The 27,912-nt window shown below is 39.4% G+C and overlaps 1 protein-coding gene across 1 annotated transcript; it reads left to right on the forward strand.

Moving 5' to 3' along the window:
* The first annotated feature begins 222 nt into the window (after nucleotides 1–222).
* Nucleotides 223–27,904, forward strand: qpct (glutaminyl-peptide cyclotransferase). Its single transcript, XM_072580546.1, has 7 exons — nucleotides 223–452; nucleotides 3,707–3,853; nucleotides 6,611–6,892; nucleotides 17,137–17,310; nucleotides 19,249–19,348; nucleotides 20,961–21,077; nucleotides 24,093–27,904. Exons 1-7 carry the CDS (start codon nucleotides 336–338, stop codon nucleotides 24,236–24,238), a joined length of 1,083 nt encoding a protein of 360 aa, XP_072436647.1. The 5' UTR covers nucleotides 223–335; the 3' UTR covers nucleotides 24,239–27,904.
* Nucleotides 27,905–27,912: the final 8 nt, after the last annotated feature.

Genomic DNA, 27,912 nt, shown 5'->3' on the forward strand with positions numbered 1-27,912 from the left:
CCAGTAGAAGCAGAAAAAGCTTGAAATATCCAAAATTTCTTTATGCTCAATTTTGATTGGTTACAGCTTTTAAAAAAAATCCAAGTCAGATAAGCCAATGATCAAAGTACATCTTGATGAAGATCATGTCTTACCTATTGCTCATTTGCCAATCAAAAGAAGTCTGGAATGACGTAAAAAAGGAAAGGCTTTTAAGTGCTCTGTGAGCTCTGATTAGACTCACAAGATTCCACATTAGTCTGTGTCGAGAGAGAGAGAGAGAGAGAGAGAGAGAGCAAGCAAGCAAGCAAGCAAGCAAGCAAGCAAAAGTGTGTGCTTGTTAACAACAGCTAGAGATGGCTCGTAGCAACAGCTTCATCTATTCTCGTATTGCATTTTTATTTCATGTGACAACAATCTTCTGCCAAACCTATGGGCAAGAACAATATAAGGTACCATGGACAGAAGAAAAGGTAAGTTTTGAGACTGTGGTCTGAGGGCTATTGTGCGCAAATGTGGAGAATGCTTGTAGTTTCACATTTTAAAATGGAGAAAAGCAGAGGAATTTTGAGGTGGGCTTCAATACCTCTGGGGCCTGTCATTAGTAGGTCACAAGACATAACATCATGAAGATAATCATCCACCATATTTTGGGAAAGGAAGGGAGAAACTTTGAATAAAATCCATTTGTACAGAACGTTTTTTTTCTGTCAACAACCCAGCATTGCATTTATTATTGAAGCTAGTATAAAAACCTCAATTTTAACTTTGTCTGTGACTGCAACCGCAGGACTGGGACAGATGAAAAAGATCTGGGCATTTTAATCCTACTACTCCCACTTGAACCGTTAGCGGATCATAACCTGGTAAGACAAGAGTAGGACAGTGTTATGAAGCTGTAACAGCCAGAAATGGAAGTGCACAGAACAAGGGAAGTAGTGAGGAGAAGAAAACATAAGGCCTTTGCAGGGGAGGACTATGTTTTCCTCCAGTGATTTGGATAAGTACTCCTACTTCTCTAGGCCTACAAAATAAAATCTTAATTCTTGATTCAAATTTGTCTCAGCCTTTTTGCAGCATTGAGTCTATGAATATTATTGGGAAGGTTTTGCGTTGTTGTTGACTTATCCAAAATTGATAGCATGACGATCTGAATGTAATTTTATTACAGCTTAATCTTAATCACAGCTGTTAAATATTAACAATATTCCTTTCTGCCTGTGGTAAAATAAAGTTGCCTAAATTCTGGTAAAATAGAAGCAGAAACAAAAAACGACTGAGACAAATTTTATGGGTTTACAAATATATGCATTTGAGTAACTGAAGTGTTAGAGTTGTTTTGGTAAAATTCATAACAAATGTCAGAATTCAAATAACAAAATTAGTGATGTAACATGAGTTCTTATCAAAGGCAATTCAGCTTTTTTTTGCATGTTTGCCCCGAGTTCTGGTTAATTTCCAAAAATATGATCATTCTTAGGAAGTTCCATATTTTGTTATATTCTTAGGTTGTAAGGGTAGCCTATTTGCTAATTCCACCCAGTTTTTGCTGTGTTAAAAATGTTTCTACATATTTGAAGCCTCACAATTGCCATGTCTTAGTTTGAATGGAGAGAATGTTAGTCCATAAGTTACAGGAGATCGATCTGCCATTCATTAAACCTGTCCTTTGTATGTATTTTTATAAAATTTTTCCTTTCCAAGAACTGTGTGTGAAACAACATCTGGAAACAGAATGAATAGGAAAAGCATTTGTTTATCATTTTGGCCAATCAGATTGAAAGACTGAAATTGACAACATGGACAGAGCAGAAACCATAAGTTATCATGGGTGAATACATTGTAAAATCAGGTACACTCAAAAAAGAGGAAAATAGAGACTGGAGTAAGAAAGACAGAATATATAGAGAGGAAAAAGAGAAAAAAAAAACGTACTTTTTGAATCTTCAACAACAAAACCCAATAAAATTGCAGTAATAGCAACAGCTTAGTAATAGTACAAAAAGGGTAATTAGTCCCTTCATGGCTTCCTAAGGAGATTGTCTCCATTATGTAATGCCTCAATAACATTCTACCCTATGTATGCAGACACTCACAATCTGAAACAAAAAAGTCTTATTGCATCTCAGTGTGAATCATACGTTTTGGATGGATATCAGTATCGGTCATTCTACCCTGCTGGATTTATTTCCACCAACATTGTTCTTCTGGTGCTTGCTCTAACCAATGATGATGCTATGAACAATGCTATGATTGAGTTAATTCCCTTCACATTGTAGCACCTGTCTGCTTGAAGCTGTTTTGTAAATGCTGGGTCTTTAGAATCAGAACTATTTACACAGTGAACTTCCCAAACCAGTTGCACACAGTTGGTTTTATTTTATGATGACTACTTTAACTTTTGGGTTGCAAATTCTTTCCAAGTCTTCGTAAACTCCTCAAAAGCCAACAATGTGAAACTGTAATTCACATGCCGACACATGATGAAGGGGCTGTATTCTCAGTCTGCCTGTGGTTGTTGACACAAATTTACATTATGTCATGAATGACACTGCTGGTTCTAGAGATACAATTAAATAACATCTTTTTAAGTGATTTTCCAAATGTTTAGCTGACTTTACTTTACAATACAGCCTCCAATATTAGGGTGTTGTTAAAAGGCCATAAAATAATCCGTTCTTATAGAGGAAGTTAGAATGAAATACACTTCATGATAATTTAAGAATAGATGAAAGCTAAGCATTAGATTTGTTCTCCTTTGCTAATATTGCTGTTCTTTATGATATAGGAAATGATCATTTTAATTTTGCCTAAGCAATTATCAGGTTGGCTTGCTGTTGTAGTATGCAGAGTACATCTTTTGCAGTATTGTACTTGCGCATTATATAGATCATTTTATTAGATCTTGCTGTTTAGCGGTTAGTTTAAGGGAACTAATTTTCAGGTCCATCTCTACTTGTTATGGACCAGACCAGACCCTCAAAAATATATTAAGAAGGCAGCCTACACCCTATTGTTTTCTTATATTAAAGGCAAATGTGAGGTGCTGTGTTCCAGATGCAATTCGATTGGTCAAACTACTCGACGTTAAGCAAAACACAATTTAGTCAAACACTACAGTTAAAATACAGCAAAAGAAAGAGGAACTTAGAATAACATAACTCCATCAGAGGACTTAACAGAATAATAAATTATTTTACTACTGACCAGTAACTGTTCCAATATAGTCACATCCTATTAATATGCCCTTGACAAAAGGGAAATTCAGAAAACAGATTGTCTTACATGCTGTTTTCCAATTCAGTAGGAAAGAACATCAAAAGTCAATTCTGAGAGAAAACTCAGAGAATGTAGCAGCCAGGCAAGATTCACTGCCTTCCAACCCTGCTGAAAGCTAAACTAAACATCCCTGCTTCTGTGGGTGGTAACATTCAGGTTGCTTCTATTGCTCCATCTTTTAAAAAAAAATACCCAAGGCTTCACATGTTGTTTATCTTCTCACAGATTACTTATCACCTGTCCTCAATCTGTCTCTCCTTTTTTTTTAAAAAATGGACAAAATAAACTCTTAAAGCCACAGGATCTCCACACACTCAACTTCCTCTTGGTAATTTTAAAAATGTTTTTGAATGCTATTAGTTCTAAGATGCCCGCTAAAGGCTGAAAACCCAAGAGGATGGCACATATTTTTAATGTTCTCATTCTCTCATTGACTTTAAATCATTAGCTGCTCCATAAGCCCAAGTACCTGACTGCGGCTGATACCCGGAATGTTACATCACTGACCAACCTTTCTATGATGTGGTACAATGATCTGAGACCAATGCTTCGAGAGAGATATCCCGGATCTATTGGAAACGTGGCTGTGCGCCAGGTGAGTGTCATTAATGTTTTATCTGCTTTGAAAACTTAATTCTCCTTGCATCATGTTTGCTTGTATTTCATTGAGTTTAGACAATTGAAAGATGATCTGATTTGAACTGTTTAAAAGGTTAACTATTTCCTATGGTTGGGTAATCAAGAAATAGAGGTTAATCATATACTTAAAGCCAGGCCATTAGGAGGAAAGCAGAAAGCACAGAAAAACAGTAGTCTGAATCTGAAACCCATCCACTCAAAAATTTCCAGATATTGTATCAGTTGGAGGTTTCAGGATTGAGATGTTTTCTCAGTAAGGGTGCCAAAGGAATAGGTCTAAAGAGAGAAAACAGAACTAAATCTAAAATCAGCTACTGTCACCTTGCATGGTAGAGTAGATCAAACAGCTGAATGGCTTTCTCCTGTTCCTATGGGTTGAATTTTACTGTGGAGCATACCACTCAACACTCTCCCATTGGTCAGCTTCCAAAAATCAAAGAAATGTTAGAGCTAGCAGGTGGATTATCAACAAAGGGGAAGTAAACTTTTGGGAACAAGGTCCCCCAATATGCAAAGGGAAGCCTGGAAATGCTACTCGCCTCTTCCTTCCTACTATTACAAAAAAAAATTTCAGTCGTCAGTTCCTCACACTGATCGTCTTTCCACAACAAATTTCATGGCTTTGAATGTATAAAATATTGGTCAATTGTCTTGGTAACAGGCCAAATTACCGATGAATTACTTAAAATTTATAGGCAAGTTGTCAATTTCATCCTCTAACCATATTATGGCAGGGGGCTGTGCTGGAAAATGGCAGGCTTGCCATCTCTTCTATTTTACATAATCAAAATCATACCTGATAGAGGCCATAAAATCCAGCTTAATGTTTCTCTTGTTCCACAGCACTCACACATTGGTCCTGCTATAGACAAGGCCAGAGTCTGACCATAATCTGAGATGTATGAGTGAACTTTAAGTCTGCTATTTGGTCAACATCTGAACGTGGTGAAATTATTTCTGTACATTTATTTGGACAATATAAAGGGCCAATTTGAATATGTAAATATAATATGATTTCAATCTGATAGCAAAATATTCAACAGAGTTTAAGGGCATGTTAACTATAACAGTTTAGAGAAAAGTGCTTTTCTCTGCTGTTGCCCTGGTGTTCCCCTGGTTTAGAAACTTGATACCTTAATCAGACTGCAGTTGAACATTATTATTCGATCTGACTCTGAAACCCAATTGGCATGCAATACTGTAGTGATGGAAGCAATGTTCTCAACATTATATCTTGTAATACAGCTAATGAGATGCAAGAGAGAAGAGATGGTATTACATGACCTGAAGTGCTATTAAAATTATTTGGACATATGACAATTAAAAGTATATCCATCAGCTGTAAAAAAGACTTAAATTCATTGTGGATTCATGGAATCAAAGCTAGCAAAAAAAATGACTGTGATTGTTGGAGATGAACCACTTTAACCCCAAAAGCTGCAAGAGTTCCTGGATAGTTTCCTGGACTCAGCCATCTTCAGTTCCTTCATCAATGACCTTCCCTCCAGCATAAGTTTAGAAGTGGGAATGTTTATCGACGATTGCACCATTTGCTACTTCTCCGATACGGAAGTCTAGGTTCATATGCAACAAGGTCAAGACAATATTCAAGCATTGAATGAAAAGTAACAAGTCATATATACATGCCATATAAATGCCAGGCAATGACTATCTCCAATACAACAAAATCTCACCATTTCCCCATGTCATTCAATGGCATTGCCATGAACAAATCATGAACAAATGTCCTGGCACTTACCATTGACCAGAAACTTCACTGGGCCAGCCTATACATTCTGGCAACAGGACAGATTGGTGACTGGGAATTCTGTGATAGTAATTCACCTTGTGGCTTCCCAAAGGTTATCACATCTACAAGATACAAGTCAAGAATGTAAAACTACTTTCCATTTGCCTGGATGAGTGTGGCACCAATGTCATTCAGTAAGCTCAACGTCATCCAGGATAAAAGAGCCCATTTGATTGGCATCCCATCCACTAACTTAATTGTTCCATCCATCACTGAAGTGTAGCAACAGCAATGTGTACCATGTACATGATGCACTATTGCAACTCCCCAATTCTCTTTCAACAGCATCTTCCAAGCCTGTAATCTACCACCTAGATGTGAAACAGCAACAATTGAATTGCAACAGCAACAAATGCATATGAGTACCACCACCTGCAAAGTCCCTTCCAAGCCAAACATCATTCTGATTTCAATTATGTTAGTGTTTCTTTACTGTCAATGGAACTCCCTTCCTCACTGTGGGTTATACCTGCAGTAAGTGGACGGGAGCAGTTCAAGGAAGTAGCACACTACCATCTGACAATGCTCATTTTTTAAAAAAATGCATTTAAAACAAAACTGTCTTCCAGTCTATGAATTGAAGTGATGACTATTGACATTCTCCTTAACCATTGCAAGCAGCAGCCAAAAGTTGCATGAAAATGGGGATCACTTAAAAACCCCCTTTCAATTTTGTTGTTATTATCAATCTCTGCATTAGATTGGCACTTTGATAGAGAGGAATACAAGAACTCCTATCTGATTAAATGGATCAGTCCATTTAATCACATTTACACTGAACATACAACATCCTACTTCATGCCTTTATTAAGAAAGCAAAATAGATACTCCAAGTGAAAATACCTTTTAACCATTTATGTTTTTAGCTTTGTTAATTTTTGTTAAAATTATTTTTCTCCACAGCATATCATAAGTCGGTTAGGTGAACTTCAGGCTGGATGGATAATTGAAGAGGACAATTTCCAGGACTCAATACCCTATGGAACAGTCACATTTTCAAATATCATCAGTACCCTGAACCCCTCAGCTAAGCGGAGGCTGGTGCTGGCTTGTCACTATGATTCAAAATACTACAATGAGTGGTGGTATAGCAGAGTGTATGTGGGCGCCACTGATGCAGCTGTACCATGTGCCATGCTATTGGAACTGGCTCGTGCACTGGACAATCTTCTACTTGAGATGAAGGTACTCCTTGATATATGATACACCATTGTAAAGACATTGTAAACTATTAGTCTGGAAAGAATCACTCAAAATTCTCACTTAATTTATCTATCCTACATTTGAATCAAGCCAAGTGAAACAGATTGTTAAATGTCAACCTAAACAATAATGAATATTGTGGTTTCATCCTGTGCTGGCCTCTTACCCACCCTCGATCTCTTCATAATCCAACTGCCGCTGCGTCATTGACCGCCTCAACCTGTCCACCCCTCTCACCCACTCCAACCTCTCACCCTCACAACACGCAGCCCTCCACTCCCTCCGCTCCAACCTCAACCTCACCATCAAACCAGCAGACAAGTGAGGCGCAGTGGTAGTTTGGGTCACCCATATTTACACCGGTGAAGCTAGACGCCAACTCGCAGACACCTCCTCCTACTGCCCCCTTGACCATGACCCCACCTCACACCACCAAACCATCATCTCCCAGACCATCCATAACCTCATCACCTCAGGAGATCTCCCATCCACTGCCTCCAATTTCATAGTCCCACAATCCCGCACTGCCCTTTTCTACCTCCTACCCAAAATCCACAAACCCGACTGCCCCGGCTGACCCATTGTCTCAGCCTGTTCCTGCCCCACCGAACTCATCTCTGCATACCTCGACATGGTCCTGTCCCCCTTAGTTCAAGAACTCCCCACCTACATTCGGGACACCACCCACGCCCTCCACCTCCTCCTTGATTTTCGCTTCCCGGGCCCCCAACGCCTTATCTTCACGATGGACATCCAGTCCCTATACACTTCCATCCCCCATCACGAAGGCCTTCAAGCCCTTCGCTTCTTCCACTCCTGATGACCCAACCAGTACCCTTCCACTGACAACCTCCTTCGGCTGACTGAACTGGTCCTCACTCTTAACAACTTCTCCTTCCAATCCTCCCACTTCCTCCAAACCAAAGGAGTAGCCATGGGCACCTGCATAGGCCCCAGCTATGCCTGCCTCTTCGTCGGATATGTGGAACAGTCCATCTTCCACAGCTACACTGGCACCACCCCACACCTTTTCCTCCACTACATCAATGATTTTATTAGTGCTACCTTGTGCTCCCACGAGGAGGTTGAACAGTTCATCCACTTTACTAACACTTTCCACCCTGACCTCAAATTTACCTGGACCATCTCAGACTCCTCCCTCCCTTTCCTAGACCTCTCCATTTCTATCTCGGGCGACTGACTCAATCACAGACATTTACTACAAACCGACCAACTCCCACCCTGCCCCCTGTAAAAATGCCATCTCATATTCCCAATTCCCCCGCTTCCGCCGCATCTGCTCCCAGGAGGACCAATTCCACTCCTGAACAACTCAAATGGCCTCCTTCTTCAAAGACCGCAATTTCCCCTCCAATGTAGTTGACGACACTCTCCACCGCATCTCCTCCACTTCCCGCACCTCTGCCCTTGAACCCTGCCCCTTCAATCGCCACCAGGACAGAACCCCACTGGTCCTCACCTTCCACCCCACCAACCTCCAGATACATCGTATCATCCTCCGTCATTTCCGCCACCTCCAGACAGGCCCCACCACCAGGGATATATTTCCCTCTCCACTCCTATCAACATTCAGGAGAGACCACTTCCTCCGCGACTCCCTCGTCAGGTCCACACCCCCCATCAACCCAACCTCCACTCCCGGCACCTTCCCCTGCAACCGCAAGAAGTACAAAACTTGCGCCCACACCTCCCCCCTCACCTCCCTCCAAGGCCCAATGGATCCTTCTATATCCGTCACAAATTCACCTGCACCTCCACACACATCATTTACTTTATCCGCTGCATCCGATGTGGTCTCCTCTACATTGGGGAGACAGGCCGCGTACTTGCGGAACGTTTCAGAGACACCGGCACCAACCAACCCAACCGCCCCGTGGCTGAACACTTTAACTCCCTGTCCCACTCCGCCAATGACATGCAGGTTCTTGGCCTCCTCCATCGCCAGACCCTGGCCACACGACGCCTGGAGGAAGAGCACCTCATCTTCCGCCTAGGAATCCTCCAACCACACGGGATGAATGTAGATTTCTCCAGCTTCCTCATTTCCCCTCCCCCCACCTTATCTCAGTCCCAACCCTCGGATTCAGCACCGTCCTCTTGACCTGCAATCTTCTTCCCAACCTCTCCGCCCCCACCCCCTCTCCGGCCTATCGCCCTCACCCACACCTCCTTCCACTTATCGTATTCCCAGCGCCCCTCCCCCCTCAAATTTATCTCAGCCCGCTTGGCACACCAGCCTCATTCCTGAAGAAGGACTTATGTCCGAAACGTCGATTCTCCTGCTCCTCGGATGCTGCCTGGCCTGCTGTGTTTTTCCAGCACCACATTTTTCAACTCCGAATATTGTGGTTTCCCATTTTAAGAAAATTATCATTTTGTCCCATTCAAATAAACATGAACTTTTTTCTATATTTTAACAAAGTTTCTGGTTGTAGATGTTCATATGATGGATGATTAATATGGTAACATTTCAGGCTTCACTTCATCAATAGTTGTATAGTAACTTATGCCTTCCCCTTGGCGAGTTGGTGGGGTGAAACATTTAACTACCTGGAAGAGACCTTGACACTTGCCCAATTAAGTCAATGGCAGGCAGGCTTTTGATGTCCTTGCCAGCCCAGCTTCAATCAAGTCTATCAATTGGACATTAGACATAAATTCAAATTGAAGAATGTAATATAGTAGCCATTACTGAGGCATGACTGCAGTATGATCAGGACTGGGAACTAAATATACTGTGTTATGATGTTTCCAGAACAGACAGGGAAAATGGTAGAGGTGATGGAGTTGCCTTATTGATTAAAAACAAAATTGCTTCAATGGTGAAGGAGGATATAATGTTGACAAAACATTCAGTGAAAACCATATAGTTGGAACTGAGGAACAGTGAAGAAATGAAGACTTTAGTAGGTATTGTATACAGACCACCTAGTAGCTCCTCTGAAGTTCTAAATTGTATAAGTGCAAGAATTAGGCAAGTGTCCAGGATATATGCCCTGGGTACAACAAGAAGACAAGCAACATTGGATTTAGTGATGAATAACGAGTTTGTGCATGAACATTTATCAAAATCATAACATGATTGAATTTAATGCAACTTTTGAAAATGAAGTGTTTGAATCAACTACTAGAGTTTTAGATTTAGGTAAAGCCAACTGGAACAAGACGAAACAGATTGTCCACAGTGAACTTGGAAGATTTGCTAATGGATAAAACAACTGAGGAACAGTACAGGATGTTTACAGAAATATTTAACACCATACAAAACCAGTTTATATGCCTGAGAGAGAAAAGCTCTATTTCACAGAAAAAATAGCCATGGACAACTGAGTGACAGCATAAACTAAAAGAAAGCTTAAAAAAAATGTGAAAAACAGCACCGATCCTGCTGAATGGGAAAAATATAAAGGCCAAAAAGGCCACAAAGCATCTTATGTAAGCTACTAAAATGGATTATGAAAAGAAACTTGCTGGGGGCATTAAAATAAATTAAAATACATTTTGTAGTTATATAAAGGGAAAGTGGATAGTCAGGAGCAACACTGATCCATTAAAGATTGAAAGTGGGGGTAATGTTCATGATTACAGGGGAACAGCAGGCATATTGAATAATTACTTTGCCATAACATTTACAGTAGAAAAGGAGGATAGAAGTCCGGAGGAAATTAATAGTAGATTGAGAACAAGGACTGAAAAAGATTAACATAAGTAAAATATCAGTAATGAGGAAATTAACGAGGAAGTAACAGATCCCCAAGACCTGACACTTTCCATCCAAGAGTATTAAAGGAAATAGGAAAGAACATTGTAGATGCCCTAACTATAATCTTTCAGCTTCCCTACATACAGGAGTCGTCCTTCTGGATTTGAAAATTGTACATGTCACTCTGCTTTTTAATAAGGGCGAAAGAGGAAAACCAGGACTTACAGATCAATTTAGCAGGAGTCTATAATCAAGGATGGGGGTAGCTGAATACAGGTCAGTCTACTATAATGCGAGTTTCATCAGTGCAAAATGGCTAGAACACAATTGACGAATTTGGTTGGATAACACAAACTTTCTACTGAATGGATATAGCGATCTTCTACAGTGCCATTTTCATAGTGGTTTTCCATCGCGCAATTTTCTATAGTGCGAGGAACATAACTGTTGTGTAATGCCAGAACGACCTGTACCTTGGAAATTTTCGTTAATCAGGGAAAGTTGATATGGATTCATGACAGAGCTGAAAATGTGTTGCTGGAAAAGCACAGCAGGTCAGGCAGCATCCAAGGAGCAGGAGAATCGACGTTTTGGGCATGAGCCCTTCTTCAGGAATGAGGAAAGTGTGTCCAGCAGGCTAAGATAAAAGGTAGGGAGGAGGGACTTGGGGGGCGGGCATTGGAAATGCGATAGGTGGAAGGTGAGGGTGATAGGCCGGAGTGGGGCGGGGGTGGAGAGGTCAGGAAGAAGATTGCAGGTTAGGAAGGTGGTGCTGAGTTCGAGGAATTTGACTGAGACAAGGTTGGGAGGGGAAATGAGGAAACTGGAGAAATCTGAGTTCATCCCTTGTGGTTAGAGGGTTCCTAGTCGGAAGATGAGGTGCTCTTCCTCCAACCGTCGTGTTGCTATGGTCTGGCGATGGAGGAGTCCAAGGACCTGCATGTCCTTGGTGGAGTGGGAGGGGGAGTTGAAGTGTTGAGCCACAGGGTGGTTGGGTTGGTTGGTCCGGGTGTCTCAGAGGTGTTCTCTGAAACGTTCCGCAAGTAGGCGGCCTGTCTCCCCAATATAGAGGAGGCCACATCGGGTGTAGTGGATGCAATAAATGATGTGTGTGGAGGGGCAGGTGAATTTGTGGCAGATATGGAAGGATCCCTTGGGCCTTGGAGGGAAGTAAGGGGGGAGGTGTGGGCACAAGTTTTGCATTTCTTGAGTTGCAGGGGAAGGTGCCGGGAATGGAGGTTGGGTTGGTGGGGGGTGTGGACCTGACGAGGGAGTCACGGAGGGAGTGGTCTTTTCGGAACGCTGATAGGGGAGGGGAGGGAAATATATCCCTGGTGGTGGAGTCCGTTTGGAGGTGGCAGAAATGACAGTGGATGATACGCTGTATATGGAGGTTGGTGGGGTGGTAGGTGAGGACCAGTGGGGTTCTGTCCTGGTGGCGGTTGGAGGGGTGGGGCTCCAGGGCGGAGGAGCGGGAAGTGGAGGAGATGCAGTGGAGGGCATCGTTGATCACGTCTGGGGGGAAATTGCGGTTTTTGAAGAAGGAGGCCATCTGGGTTGTATGGTATTGGAACTGGTCCTCCTGGGAGCAGATGCGGCGGAGACGAAGGAATTAGGAATATGGGATGGCGTTTTTACAGGGGGCAGGTTGGGAGGAGGTGTAGTCGAGGTAGCTGTGGGAGTCGGTCGGTTTATAGTAAATGTACGTGTTGATTCGGTCACCCGAGATAGAAATGGAAAGGTCTAGGAAGGGGAGGGAGGAGTCTGAGACGGTCCAGGTAAATTTGAGGTCGGGGTGGAAGGTGTTGGTAAAGTGGATGAACTGTTCAACCTCCTCGTGGGAGCACGAGGCAGCGCCGATACAATAATCTATACAGCGGAAGAAAAGGTGAGGGTTGGTGCCAGTGTAGCTGCAGAAATGGACTGTTCCACATATCCTACGAAGAGGCAGGCATAGCTGGGGCCCATGCAGGTGCCCATGGCTACTCCTTTGGTTTGGAGGAAGTGGGAGGATTGGAAAGAGAAGTTGTTCAGGGTGAGGACCAGTTCAGTCAGTCGAAGGAGAGTGTCAGTGGAAGGGTACTGGTTGGAATGGTGGGAAAGGAAGAAGCGGAGGGCTTTGAGTCCTTCGTGATGGGGGATGGAGGTGTACAGGGACTGGATGTCCATGGTGAAGATAAGGTGTTGGGGACCGGGGAAGCGAAAATCATGGAGGAGGTAGAGGGCGTGGGTGGTGTCCCGAACGTAGGTGGGGAGTTCTTGGACTAAGGGGGACAGGACCGTGTTGAGGTATGCAGAGATGAGTTCGGTGGGGCAGGAGCAGGCTGATGCAATAGGTCGGCCGGGGCAGTCAGGTTTGTGGATTTTGGGTAGGAGGTAGAAACGGGCGGTGCGGGGTTGTGGGACTATGAGGTTGGATGCGGTGGATGGGAGATCCCCTGAGGAGATGAGGTTATGGATGGTCTGGGAGATGATGGTTTGGTGGGAGGTGGGGTCATGGTCAAGGGGATTCATGACAGGTTGGTCATGCCTGACAAGCCTCACTGAATGTTTTGAAGAGGTGACTAAGAGAGTGAACAGGAGAATGTCTATGAATGTTGTTTATATGGACTTCCAGAAGGTATTTGATGAAGAGCCATGTAAGAGATTATTGAGTAAGGTAAAAGCCCATAGAATTCAGGGCAAATAAGTGACATTGCAAGGAAATTGGGAGAGTGGCAGACAACAGAAAGTAGGAATAATTGGTAGGTTCTCAAATTGGCAGGATGTGACCAGTAGTGTTCAACAACGATCTATAGTAAGGCCTTAATTTTCATATTATTTATTAACGGCTTGGTGGCTTGAAAGTCATATAATCAAAATTTTTGATGGCACAAAGTTAGGCAATATTGTAGACAGTGCAGATGGCATAAAATTACGAAGGGATATTGATCGTCTAGGTGAATACGCAAAACTATGGCAGGCAGAGTTCAATACAAGCAAATGTAAGATTATCCACTTTGGACCAAAAAAGGACAGATCAGGGTACTTTCAAGATGGATGAAGTTAAATACAGTTGATGTCCAAAGAGATTTAGAACATCAGATCTTTAAACTGTCACAAAAGGTGCAGAAAATCATCAAGAAAGCTAATGGAACTCTGGCTTTTATATCTAGAGCATTGGAGTACAAGGATACAGAAGTTATGCTGCAGTTATATGAAACCCTGTTAGACCCCACTTGGAGTACAGGTCATTTTGCTACAACGCGAGTTTCATCAGTGTATAATGGCTATAACGCATTTGACAAATTGTGGACGTTGATTGGATAATGCAAACTTTCTACTGAATGGGTATAGTGATTTTCTATTAGTAATCCTCTACAGCGCAATTTTCAATCGTGGTTTTCCATAGTGCGATTTTCTATAGTGCAAGGTTACAGAGGAACACAACAGTCACGTTATAGCAGAATGACCTGTAGTATGCGCAGATCTGGACACCACACATTAAGAAGGATATATTAGCCTTTATATTAGTGATCTTCTACAGCATAGGTTTACAAGAGTGATACTTGGACTTCAGGGATTGTTATGAATTAAAATGAGAATCAGCTTTTATTGTCACGTATATTCACTCACATGAGTACAGCAAAAAGTTTACAAGCTGCCACTTATGGCACCATGTTAGGAACAAATGTGCCAAGACACAGATTCTTGGTACAAAGCAGATGAATAAAAAAAGCAAATTAAGAAGTTAAACATTACAGTCCTTATTACTGAAATGTAGAAAAATTTCAAAGCAAGGTAATAGTTCAACATCACAGTCAGTAAGGGCCTGGCCATGCTGGCTTTGCACTCATCACAAGGGCTTGACCTTGCCTCCACTGCCTTGGGCTGCCTTTCTCACTTTCGTCACTGGCCGCCTCAGACTGCCTGCTCCCCCTCTCATCGCTGGTCCCTAGGGCTGCCTGTTCTCACTCTTGTCGCCAACCCCTGATGCTGCCTGTTCTCATTTCCACCACCTCTCAGTGTCAGGCTGCCTGCTCCTGCTCTCACTGCCACTTGAGATGACTGCCATTGATGTTGGGGACCCCTTTTACCACAGATTTGCACCACACATATGGTAAGTAGAGTAATCTAAGAAAAATAAGTACTGAAAGAACAGGAAAAAATTTGAAAGAAATAAAAGTAAGAGTGGACGGAGTAAACAAACTGCGCATGAGCAGGAGCCTGGTGCACTGCGGTACTACTCTGCTACTATCTCCAATATGGGGGAAGATTATATACATTAGGTCTGTTTTCTCTGGAATTTAGAAGGTTAAGGAGTGATCTGACTGAAGTTTTCAAGAAATTATTAGGAAAAGACTGAATAGATAAAGATAAACTATTTCTACTGGTTAGGGATTCTAGAACTAGGAAACAGTCTGAGAATTAGAGTCAGACCATTCAGGAGAGATGTAAGAAGACACCCCCATACATAAAGGGTGGGGGCTGTTTTGAACTTACATCTTCAGGTGGCAGTGGATGCAGGATCAGTTGTTAGTTTTATATCTGAGATAAATATTTGTTAAGTAAAGGTATAAGGGGATATGGATCAAAGGAAAATGTATGGAGTTAGACCACAGATCAGCCATAATCTCAGTTTTGTTGGAACAGTCTTGAGGGGCTGTATGGCTTATTCCTGTTCTCATGTTCCTATCAATAAAGCAGAGATGGAACATTGTCAGTCATTCGAAGGCATAGTGCCTGATTAAGAGATGCAGCACCATAAAGGGGGATCCATTGAAAACAAACCCCTGCCATTTGTGCTGATCCCCATCCTCTATGATCCCCAGCTCAGACTTTGTAGGGTTTGCCCATTTTAGGAACTCAAGCAATATAATTTTGGCTGATGTTTCAATGCTGCTTTGTAGGACATACAATCTTTCAGATGAAATGTTAAATCATGGCCACCTCTGTCTGCTCAAAAAGAGGTAGAAATTCCCATATGCTATTTGAAGGGATTCCTCCCACTAGTGCCAATAACAGTAACCAATAGTACTAAAGCAGCTTATCTAGCTAGTTATTCTACTCCAATAATAGAACTTTGATTTTCACTCCCCTGTTTAAAAAGGGAGTAAGGCAAAAGACAGCAAATTACAAGCTGATTAGCCTAACCTCGGTCATTGGTATGATTTTGGAGTCCATTGTGAAGGATGAGATTTCTGTATATTTGGAAATGAATGGTAAAATAAGGTATAGTCAGCATGGTTTCATCAAGGGGAGGTCATGCCTGACAAATCTGTTTAGAATTCTTTGATAATGTAATGAGCAGGTTAGGCTAAGGAGAGCCAGTGGATGTAATCTACTTGGACTTCCAGAAGCCTTTGGCAAGGTGCCGCACAGGAGACTGCTGGGTAAGATAAGGGCCCATGGTGTTGGAGGCCAGATGTTAGCATGGATAGAAGATTGGCTGTCTGACAGAAGCAAAGAGTGTGGGATAAAAGGATGCTTCTCAGGCTGGCAGCTGGTGACTAGTGGTATTCCACAAGGGTCAGTGTTGGAGCCAAAACTTTTCATTTTATATGTTAATGATCTAGATGAAGAAACAGAGGGCATTTAGGCTAAGCCTGCAGATGATACAAAGATAGATAGACAGGTAGTATTGAGGAGGTGGGTAGGCTGCAGAAAAATTTAAACAGATTAGGAGACTGGGTAAAAAAGTGGCAGATGGAATACAATGTGGGAAATTGTGAGGTCATGCACTTTGGTAGGAAGAATAGAGGCATGGACTATTTTCTAAATGGGAGTCCTAGTCCAGGATTCTCTTCAGATAAACTTATAGGTTGTGTCGATATTTAGGAAGGCAAATATAATGTTGCCATTATTTCGAAAGGACTAGAATATAAAAACAGAGATGTACTTCTGAAGCTTTCTAAGGCTATGATCAGACCACATTTAGAGTATTGTGAGCAACTTTGGGTCCCATACCTCAGGGCGGATGGACTGGCCATAAAGCGGGTACAGAGTAGGTTCATGAGAATGATCCTAAGAATGAAAGGCTTAACATATGAGGACTTTTGAGGACTCCGGATCTATACTCAATGGAATTTAGAAGCATGATAGGGAATCTAATTGAAACTTACAGAATGATGAATGACCTGGACAGAGTGGATATTGGGAAGATGTTTCCACTAGCAGGAGAGACAAGGACCCGAGGGCACAGCTTTAGAGAAAAGGGAAGACCCTTTAGAATGGAGATAAGGAGAAACTTCTTCAGCCAGAGAGTGGTGAATTAATGGTATTCATTGCCACAGAAGGCTGTGGAGGCCAGGTTATTGAGCATATTTAAGATAGAGATAGATAGGTTCTTGATTGTCAAGGGGATCAAAAGTTAGAGGGAGAAAATGGAAGAATTGAGTTGAGAAACTTCTCAGATTGAATGATGCAGCAGACTCGATGGACCAAGTGGCCTAATTCCTGGTCCTATGTCTTATGGTCTAAAATCAACATGTACTTACGTGTAAATTATTTCTCCCTCATTTAGGATATTAGTGACAGACCAGATCTTACCCTGCAGTTAATATTTTTTGATGGAGAAGAAGCATTTCAATATTGGTCTGATATTGATTCACTATATGGTTCACGACATTTAGCGCAGAAAATGGAGAGGGAGGCACATCCACCTGGTGCCACTGATACCAATCAGCTGCATGGAATTGTAAGTACTGACTACATGCAAATCAGGAAAAAAAAATACAAGAAATGATTGTCATCAATAGATGGTCCAGGTTTTCCCAAACACAGACAAAAATTCAATTCCTAAATATTCAACAAACCCCTTTTTTTTCCTATTGGTTAATGGCAATGTGAAATCTTGTTAACCACAGCTAAAACAGGCCTATTGGCAGTTCGCAGTTTCCTGACACTAAGGGATACTTCAACAGTCTGAAGTCATAGTTCAGTTCAGACGGCAGCAGCTCCGGAGGCAAGCCTAGAGGTTTTTCCTAGCTGCCTGATGTAAGAACAGCAAATAGGGTGCACAATAGAGAAAACATCCTCCACTCTCCCACATAGTGCTGGCCTAGCTACAGTAACATTTTCTAGTGAAAATATTTCAAACGTTGGCAAGAGGGCACTTTGATTCTGAAGTTCCCTCTCAGTTACCTAACCCTCATGCACCCTGCTGCTTGCCTCCAGGTAGAAGGCTTCAAAAGAGCCCTTCAGCATTGAAAGCCCGCCTGCACCTTTTATTTGATGTCTTCCATACCAACTTGAGGGACACCTCTGAAAATTGCAAAGCTTGGCTGTTTTATCCTGGGTGTTATTTTGGGTCCAAACAGTCCCCATTCCTGCTTCCCACATTTGGGTAGAAACTTCCGCCCATATGTAGAATGTTGACATTTGCTATTGAAGTGGAGATGCTGGTGTTGGACTGGGGTGTACAAAGTTAAAAATCACACAACACCAGGTTGTAGTCCAACAGGTTTAATCGGAAACACTAGCTTTCGGAGTGCCGCTCCTTCATCATAGAATCACAGAGTCACAGAGATGTACAGCATGGAAACAGACCTTTCGGTACAACCTGTCCATGTCGACCAGATATCCCAACCCAATCTAGTCCCACCTGCCAGCACCCGACCCATATCCCTCCAAACCCTTCCTATTCATATACCCATCCATACACATACCACCCTCTGTGTGAAAAAGTTGCCCCGTAGGTCTCTTTTATATCTTTCCCCTCTCACCCTAACCTATGCCCTCTAGTTCTGGACTCCCCGACCCCAGGGAAAAGATTTTGCCTATTTACCCTATCCATTGCACCACCTGATGAAGGAGCGGTGCACCGAAAGCTAGTGCTTCCAATTAAACCTGTTGGACTATAACCTGGTTGAAAGCAAATTACTGCAGATGCTGGAATCTGAAACCAAAAGAGAAAATGCTGTAAAATCTGAGCAGGTCTGGCAGCATCTGTAAGGAGAGAAAAGAGCTGACATTTCGAGTCTAACTGACCTTTTGTCAAAGCTGGGGACTATAACCAGGTATTGTGTGATTTTTAACTTTGCTATTGAAGACAGCAATACAAAATATATTTTAAATGTATTCACTGATTGTTAGGGCAACACACAAAAGTTCAATTCTGTTCAATACATGATCCCACTCAGAAGGCGCAGAAACTAAAATAAATATAATGGTTACTAGATCCAACGTTTATCTTTCAATAATGAACAACATTGAGTATGGATTGTCATTCTGCTACCTTTTCCTTACTATGAGAAAAATGGAGACTCTTACTATTCTAATTAACTGAGTTCAGTTTTTTTTAGAACATGCTTCCAGAATAGTGTAGGTTAGATGGGCTTCAGATTGGTATGACATCGAAGGCCGAAGGGCCTGTACTGCACTGTAATGTTCTATTCAAGGTTTGTGCGAAGATTTATGTTCTATGTTCTATAATAATGCAAGTGCATTTTAGAGAGGATATTAATCTGAAGTTAAAGCAATTCATCACCCCCTAAACATTTTAGTGATGGAATTTAGACCTGATGGGGTCATTTTTAATTCTGTAAAATATATTTGGTAATCATTGGAAATTGAGATAATTAACAAACCTATTGATTTTCTAATTTTAATTTGACAATTACCTTATTATTCTTAGGACTTATTTTTGTTATTGGATTTAATTGGTGCACCAGATCCAAGATTTCCTAGTTATTTTCCAAATACAGCTCGATGGCATAGAAGACTACAGCTAATAGGTAACAAACACTAATAGAAATATTAGTGATATAGATTTACTATAAATTTGTTTATTATTATTTGTTGCAAATTTTATTCACCATGCATTTTGCTTTGTGTTTTTTTTTCCTTCTGACTTGTATGTATTCCTAAATACAATTTCCCAATCAATCTCACTCCAAATTCATCATCTTCTGAATCTCTTATCAATGTATAAACTTGAGCTCATCCAAAACTCTATCTTCCATGCCCCTAATGCATATGAAATCAGACTTACTGATCCATCCTTCTGCTGACTGACCCTCTCTAATTTCTGCTTACTTTTAAAGTGTTGAATGTAGTTTTCAAATCCACTCTTTGACCACTTTCCTTTTCATCTTTGTCACTTCCTCCAACCTTACAAACCTCAAATACCTGCACTCTCCTGATTCACACCTCTTAATCATCTTTGATTTTAATCACGTCCATCTTTAGCATCTATGCTTTCAGTCACAAATGCTTTCAGCTATCCTCTGAAATTCTCTTCCTGAACTCCTCTACTTTTCTTTAAAGTGTCTGTTTTAAAAACTAACAAGTCTTTGACCATGTAGTATACCTCATGTAGTATAGTGCCAAATTTTGTTTGATAATATTCAAATGAAGTATCTCAGGACTTTTTAACAAGGTTAAAAGTGCCACATAAATATCAAATGAATCAGCTTCCAAAAACCTGGGCAGCTCATCCCAGATTGGAACAAATTAATGTGTAAAACATATACTTATTAAATCACTTAAATAAATTATTTGTCCTCAGGAATTCATTACGTAATTTTCCAAAGCACAAATGGCTGGCCATTGAAATTTCAAATGGGGTTTTGCCTGCCTCCTTAGTGTATTAGTGAAAACTACCAAGGATACAGTACAGAAATCTCAATGCTTTATCCTGATTCAATTCACAATCAACTTTCACAAGAAACATATATATAGATAAACTGTAGGAGTTGAGACATTACGTTGAGGTTGTACAGGACATTGGTGAGGCCTCTTCTGGAGTACTGTGTCCAGATCTGGTCTCTCTGTTGTCAGAAGGATATTATTAAGCTGGAGAGGGTTCAGTAAAGATTACCAGGATATTGGCAGGAATAGAGGGTTTGAGTTATATAGAGAGCCTAGATCGCCTGGAACGTTTTTCACTGGAGCATAGGAGATTCAGAGGCGACATTAAAGAGGTTTATAAAATCATTAGTGGTATAAAGAAGGTGAATGGCAGGTGCCTTTTCCCTAGGGTGGGGAATTTCAAGACTAGGGGCCATATTTTTAGGGTGAGAGGAGAAAGATTTAAAAAAGATGAAAGGCAATTTTTTTTTACACAGCGAATAGTTCGTGTGTGGAATGAACTTGCAGAGGAAGTGTTGGATTTGGGTACAGTTTCAACCTTTGGAAGACTTTTGGATAAGTGTATGGATAAGAAATATTTGGAGAGATATGGGCCAAGCACAGGCAGGTGGGACTAGTTTGGTTGGGGATTATGGTTAGCATGTGCTGGATGGACCAAAGGGTCTACTTCCAGGTTGCATGACTCTATGACTCTATAATAAAAAACTTTCCAGGTCAATGACCTTTCATCTGAACTCGCTTGTTGTTGTCTAATAGAACGTCGTCTGCATCGACTGGGTTTACTGAACAATCATCCCAATGAGGTGAAATATTTCTGGACCAGAATGCGAACTGGGCATATTGAGGATGACCATAAACCATTTTTGCAAAGAGGTATATTGTAGCATGCGACAGTTTTTCTCCTGTTATGTAACAATGTCATAGATTGATTTATATTTAGCATTGCTTCTTTGTTTTTGTACTCTGTGGCTGTATTTATAGAATAGCAGAATAGAAATAATTGATTAACTCTTTATGAAAGCCATCACAAGCTGATGGGGCAACTTGCCACTTTCTGTAAGGTTCTATAATTTTGGATTGTCTTACACTACTTCACTTAATTGTAGAAATTGAATTATTTTTCTAACATATATTTTATGATTTACATCCATTAATTGCAGCCTGTTTATAAATAATGTCTATTCATCATTTCTTGTCCTTTAACAACATGCTAAAAGTGATCCATGTACGATTTGCAACAAATTTTTTACTGGAATGGTTAGCTCATTTTAAGTAAAGACAAAGCAGTGAAACAAAGTTTACTCACAGCCTGATATCTAATAGAAATTGAATCTCTTGCATAAGGATGTTTAAAAACATCCAGGTGCCACAAGCAAGGCCAATATTTACTCCACATTCCAAATTGTCCTTCAGCTGATTGGATCATGAGGCCATTTCCTAGTTAAGAGACAACAATTTATCATGGGTCTGGAGTAAAAATATAGGCCTAACTAGATGAAGCGAACAGTCTTTATTCCCTAAAGGTCATTAGTGAATGAATTAAAGTATAGCAAAGAACTGTGGATGCTGAAGATCTGAATCAAAAACAGAAATTGTTGGACAAACTCAGCATGTTAGCGGCATTTATGGAGAAAAAGCAGAGTTAATGTTTTGATTCGGTAGCCCTTCTTCAGTATTGGAATTATGAAATTATTATGAACAAGACATATAGGAAGGAGGCATATATGTGAAGGCTATATGAAATCTGTTTGAGTGTCATGATATTGTTATTTAAATCCCTTCTCTTTAAAACTAAAAAACTGCGTTAGTCATCATTCAGACTTAAAATAAGACTCTAACTGCTAGAATGCATTAATTGACAGAGCAATTGGTCTAGCCGAGACAATAAAAAACTTAAGCATCTGTTCCTGCAGTTTCAATAGACTTAATTATGAGATTTTCTAAAGGTTGTTCTTACTGATGAGTCGATTTTGAAGCCTGGGCCAAGTTTCAAAACCTCCAAATCCTTTTATCTTGGCAGGGGAGCCGAGTTCAAATTTTGATTGACAGTTTTAATATCTTATTAAAGTACATCTTTCATGTGGTGGGTGAATAGCATTTGTTTTTACAGCAGCTGAATACTCGAGGAGATATAACACTTTTAAATGGGTTTCATGGCTGAGTATTTTCCACAGAAGTGTGCGTGACTTTTTTTCAAACTTGAACTCCACAAAAGCTAAAATTTGTTTTAGTCACACAATATGATAATCAACATCAGAAGCTTTGAACATTTGTTACTGTCCCCATCTCAGTTGCTTTACTGCAAAATAATCATGTTTACTTGCCTCGGGTTGACCTTTGCAACTGTGGTGAGGATAAAAATCAATTTCCTTTCTATCAGTTATTAACCTTGGAGAGAAAAGGGAAACCTAGTATTTCAGAATAATGAAGTCGTTTTGATGAGTGTCACTCTGACCCATCTCCAATATCTTCAATTGACTGTGAATTTATTATGAACATTACAATTGTGAATATAATATTTTTATTTTAAGCATCTTACCATCTGGAGTTTGTTTTTCCTACAGGCATTTGTTGCTAGATAAGGCTGCTGTGTGACAGTAACTTGCATGATCTATCTCCAGCTTGGCAGCTAATCAAATGGCATTCTTTTAGAATGATATACCAATCTGCTTGCTCAGAACTGAATCAAGCAAAATCTTTGGTGGAAAATGTCTTCGGTTGCTGTGTTTCTCCAAGTGTGAGAAGCCCAAGACCCCTCCTTTTCAAATGTTTGTCTATAACTTTATTGACATATATAATTCCAATTAAACATGACATAAAATGAACAAATAAGTTCCTAATCCATGATTCTGATGTAACCAAACCACTCCAGCAAGCTCTGACCACAATTCTTTCTCCAATTATTGATAGACCCCAAAGGCAGGCAATTTGACCTTTCACAAAAACAACTGACAGCTAATTAAAGGATTACTATTATGTAAGAGAGCAGCAAGAATCTTAAAACTTGTTTTTTATCTTCTATTAATCAATTGGTATAGTGACAGCTTCGGCTCAGATTCACTGAGTTCTTGGTTCTTATTCCACTTTAGAACTTAAGTATAAAGATCAAGGCTGACATACTTTTGTATAAATTATTAAATGAGGTTCAATTTCATGCTGGGTAGATGGAAGAGAACCGATGGCATTATTTTGAAGAAGAGCAGAAGGGTTATACCTGGTATCTTTGTCAATTCTCAATCAACATCACACAAAACAAATTGACTGGGCATATGAATCTATGACTATCACTTAGCTATTTATAATAGTTTGCTTTGTAAATATTGGTTGCTAATTTCCTATCTTGCAAAGCGACTTTAAAAGATAGTGCTTCATTATTATAAAAAACTTTGAGTTGTCCACTAGTTGTGAAATGCACTATATAAATGCATTTTTTTCTTTTATTTCTGAATTAGTTGTGACCATTAAAACTGGCCATCTGATACATTGCTCCCATGATCTCTTGGTCTGCAGTACAGGATTTCTGCGCTATCAGTAGTTTCATTTGTGGCCTGAATCATGGTATTAAAACACCTGAACTCATTACCTGTGAGTTTCTCAGATTTCTGCTTGAAAGCCACCCTCTGATGATGCTGAAGGCAGGCTGAGCAAATGGTTTACTCAAAGGCTTGGGAATGGCATGATGCAATTGATCTTCTATCCATATTTGTGAGACATCATAAAATGAGTAGTGTGTGAATAAAGCTTCTCAAAAATTTTACATTCTTGATCATGTAACAGATTCTTAAAGCCTTATAGTGGCCAAATATTCTGGACCACTTTTGATTGTGATATTGAAAGCTACTAAACATTGAAACATAAAGTAATTCTACATTGTTTTATATTCCATAGGGGTTCCCATTTTGCACATCATACCTACACCTTTCCCTCAAGTGTGGCACAGCATGGAGGACAATGAGAACAATCTGGATCCAACATCAATTGATAATCTTAATAAAATATTGCAGCTGTTTGTCTTGGAATATCTCAGATTTTAGTATAGCTTTAGTTTATACAAAATTAATCGTTATGATTGACTTTGAACAACAGGCTAAGCAGATTTCAGTAAATAGCAGTCCTTCCCAGCTTAATGAAATTGGGAAACCCTTACTTATTGAATAAGTGTGGCTTCTTAGAGATAATGCCTGTTGTATTTAATATGCTAACTGAATCAATGTTAATTGTTGCTAATCAATAATATCTCATGGTGTTCATTTGTCACTTATAATGCACACTGATCTTAGTTTTCAGAAAAATTTGTTCATTAGACATTTGAAACCTTTTGGTGAAATGTATAATTTAACTGTATCTAAAGTATATTTTTAAATTGTAACTTTTAAATTTGTCTTTGTACTGTTAGCATTAAAAGGTACAGTTGTATGACGTGTTCTGCGTGGATGCAAAATTAATTCTGACAAGGCAGCACGATTAGCTCAGTATTTTGTATTGGAATTGTATACCTGAAACACCAATTCTCACTGATCATGAAATGTATAAGTTAAAACATAATTTCAAATGGTATAGATAGAGGAAGATGAACAAACTATCTTGCTGATTCTTTTCAAACAATATAAATTTAGGTGTATGTGGACTTAAGTCAGCATTCTTATTTAAAGCTGTTAGCAACAATATAGTTGTACAGAAGAGTGTGCCTTGCATGTTAAGAAGTTCTGTTTTCTGGCACCTCCATTCTGTTTTGAAATTTATCTAAGAAGAACTTTGCTTTGACTGCACATATATATGTGATGCCATGGTGAAAACTTCACTACTTAACTTTAATTTGTTTCCAAAAAAGTGCAGAAAGTAGGGAAGAACTCTAGTTCTTCATGTTATAGGGCTTAATATTAGTTCAAAAGTCCAACCCTTCCATTAGTTATGAGGGCTGTTAATTTCACTAATGACATGTCTTAAAAGGCTTGCTTATAAGGCAAAATTCCACATTGATGAACCAATCCTGATAGTAAAAATAATATTCTATCTTATATCTAATCAAAAGCTAGCATTCTTCAACTGAGAAAAATGAAGATTTTAACTTTTTGGGCTTACCTATAATATTCTATTCAAAGAATTTGCTTTCTTTGAAATACAATCCAATCACCAAACCTCAACTACCCTCAAGGGTGAAGTTGTGCCTATCTAGAAGATGAAGCTGAAAATCTAGAAGATGCCTTACCTGAAAATTGTATTTCTTTCACAAACATTGACTAACTTAGAAGTGATTGTTACAAAAAGGTGAAGTAAATATTTAGTGTAAAATGTTGTTTTATCACAAAGATTTGTATTAAACATATCTTTATAATGCAAAAAAATTCTTAAGACACTAAAATCACAGAAGATAACTGAAAAATATTTGAGAAATAGCTCTTAGGATATTTAAGAAGAAAAGCTATAGCAATGCAGAGACTGGGAAAAAAAAACAAAACTTGGCAGTTTATCTGACTGTACCCTTAGATTAATGATGCTTAAAAGCTGACATTCCCAAATATCCAGTTCAACCTTTATATTTCCACACTACCTGTCTCCCTGGCAAATCCATTCCACATGTTCACTACCTGTACATATCGTGGTAAAATCTAAACCATTGTTCAGGCCATATCCTATTTCTATCATAGATGGCAATTGGGTTTCAATTTATGTTTTCACTCTAAGAAACTTAGATACTGAATAGCTCTCTTCAATCTTCTGATATCCTCAGTAAACAATCGCGGACTTCTTAACTTCTCCTCACATCTCTTAACATAGATATTATTGTTGGTATTATTTTTATTGTTCCACTACACTGCGTCCAATGCTTTATATCATTGGTATAAATTAGAATTGTAAATCATTCCCCTGATAATGACCATACCCACCATGAAATCTTTCCTTCATTTCATGTCTTCCTATCGTCAGCTTATCACTTGCATAATACGGCATCATAAGCATTATAAAATCTATAGGCAACACATGAACGAGATAACTTTCTCAAAAATATCAACTTGTCTTTACCATAATCCAGTTTATCGTGCCATTCCATATCTATCTAGATATCTCATTCCTTCTTTCATGATACTTTCTGAAACATAATTCATAATTACTAGTCTGTAATTTTGATGAGTTAGTTCTCCATTTAACATTGGTATTGTCTTATCTACTTTACAACCCTAAACTTCTGACACTGTTTCTGTAGGATGTGAGTGAATCAATTTTTGCTAGTCACTTCTTTTAAGACCAGGTCGGGATCACACCTTATCTGAAATGTTTATTTTTACAACATGCCTTCTTTCTGACAACCTTGAAACAAAGTTCAGTGTTCGCGTGTTTTACCCTACTAATACAGAAAAATGTGCATTTCCTATTCTTATTCAGTTACCTTCACCATTTTGGATCATAATTTCCTTTTTTAAAACTGTTTGCTGCGAACTCATGTAGAGAAATGCTGCTCTATTTAATATTTATAACATAATCTAATTTTTTTCTTGGACTCCTATTATCACAGGTGATTTTGAACATGGATTTCAAACATCATTCCTCATACATGATGTAAACTAATGGAGATGAATGAATTGGGTATGATTCAGGCTACTTACAACTAACATTCTAAAAGCATTAGTTCAATCATGCATGACGAAATTCTGATAGGTATGAGAGATTTACTTTTAACTGTTCTTTTTCTTCCTGAATTTGTTAGCTTGACAACATTTTTAATATGGATAGATGTGCTTTCACTTATTGTGACATGCAATGTTGCTTCTTCCACATGTAGACAACATTTTGCTAATTTCAAAATATCTAGTGTTTAAATAAACTAATATACACTATGCCATTACATTTGTCCATTTGCTTGTATGTGAACAAACAGTGAAGCCATTCATCTATATTGTCTTGGTTAAAAATGACACAACACCAGGTTATAGTCCAACAGGTTTATTCGGAAGCACTAGCTTTCTGATGAAGGAGCAGTGCATATGTTGGAATAATGTGCACTTATATAAACCAGGTGGACTATAACCTGGTGTTGTGTGATTTTTAATGTTGTCCATCCCAGTCCAACACTGGCTCCTCCATATCCTGGTTTTATTGTCTTAAACATAGCAAATCATTTTTATCACTTCATTATTAAATGGAAAAAGCATCAGGAAAAAAACTGAAAAACCACACATTCAGAAAAATACACAATGGTAAGTAACAATTACAGGTTATTAATTATTGAGTTGGGGGATAGTTATGTACTGTAACTAACTTTAATAAAAAGTGGATATGGATGTAAAATGGAAAAATGTGTTGCACTTCCTCTAATTTTGATTAAAATTAGTAAACAGATGTAAAAAACAATGGATTGAAATTACACTGTAATTCTTTAACAATACATTAGATTGTGTAATTCTATTCTCTGCTTGTTCTAATTAAGATATTTACAAAGTAACAAAATTGAAATATTAGAAGGACTATTACTTATGATACACGTAGCAAATTCATCAACATATAGTTCTGTATCAATAATGTTTGCATAACTTTTCTTCCATGTCCAGGGCCCTTACTATGCTCTGTAGAATATCTCCTTTTCAGATTTGTCAGTATGTTGATTCACAAGTTATATTAAATATTAGAAAAGACTCTGTATTTTTTGATCTCTATAAGATTTCTTTCTCTAAAATTTAATAAAAACATGATTTCAGTAAAAATATTGTGC

Source organism: Chiloscyllium punctatum, chromosome 11, assembly GCF_047496795.1.
Source record: "Chiloscyllium punctatum isolate Juve2018m chromosome 11, sChiPun1.3, whole genome shotgun sequence".
NCBI lineage: Eukaryota > Metazoa > Chordata > Chondrichthyes > Orectolobiformes > Hemiscylliidae > Chiloscyllium > Chiloscyllium punctatum.

Excerpts from the sequence above, each read along its gene's own strand:
- qpct (XM_072580546.1), top strand. The coding sequence starts at position 336 with ATGGCTCGTAGCAACAGCTTCATCTATTCTCGTATTGCATTTTTATTT. Across the intron at positions 6,893-17,136 it reads ATCTTCTACTTGAGATGAAG|GATATTAGTGACAGACCAGA; the intron begins GTACTCCTTGAT and ends TCCCTCATTTAG. Across the intron at positions 19,349-20,960 it reads TAGAAGACTACAGCTAATAG|AACGTCGTCTGCATCGACTG; the intron begins GTAACAAACACT and ends GTTGTCTAATAG.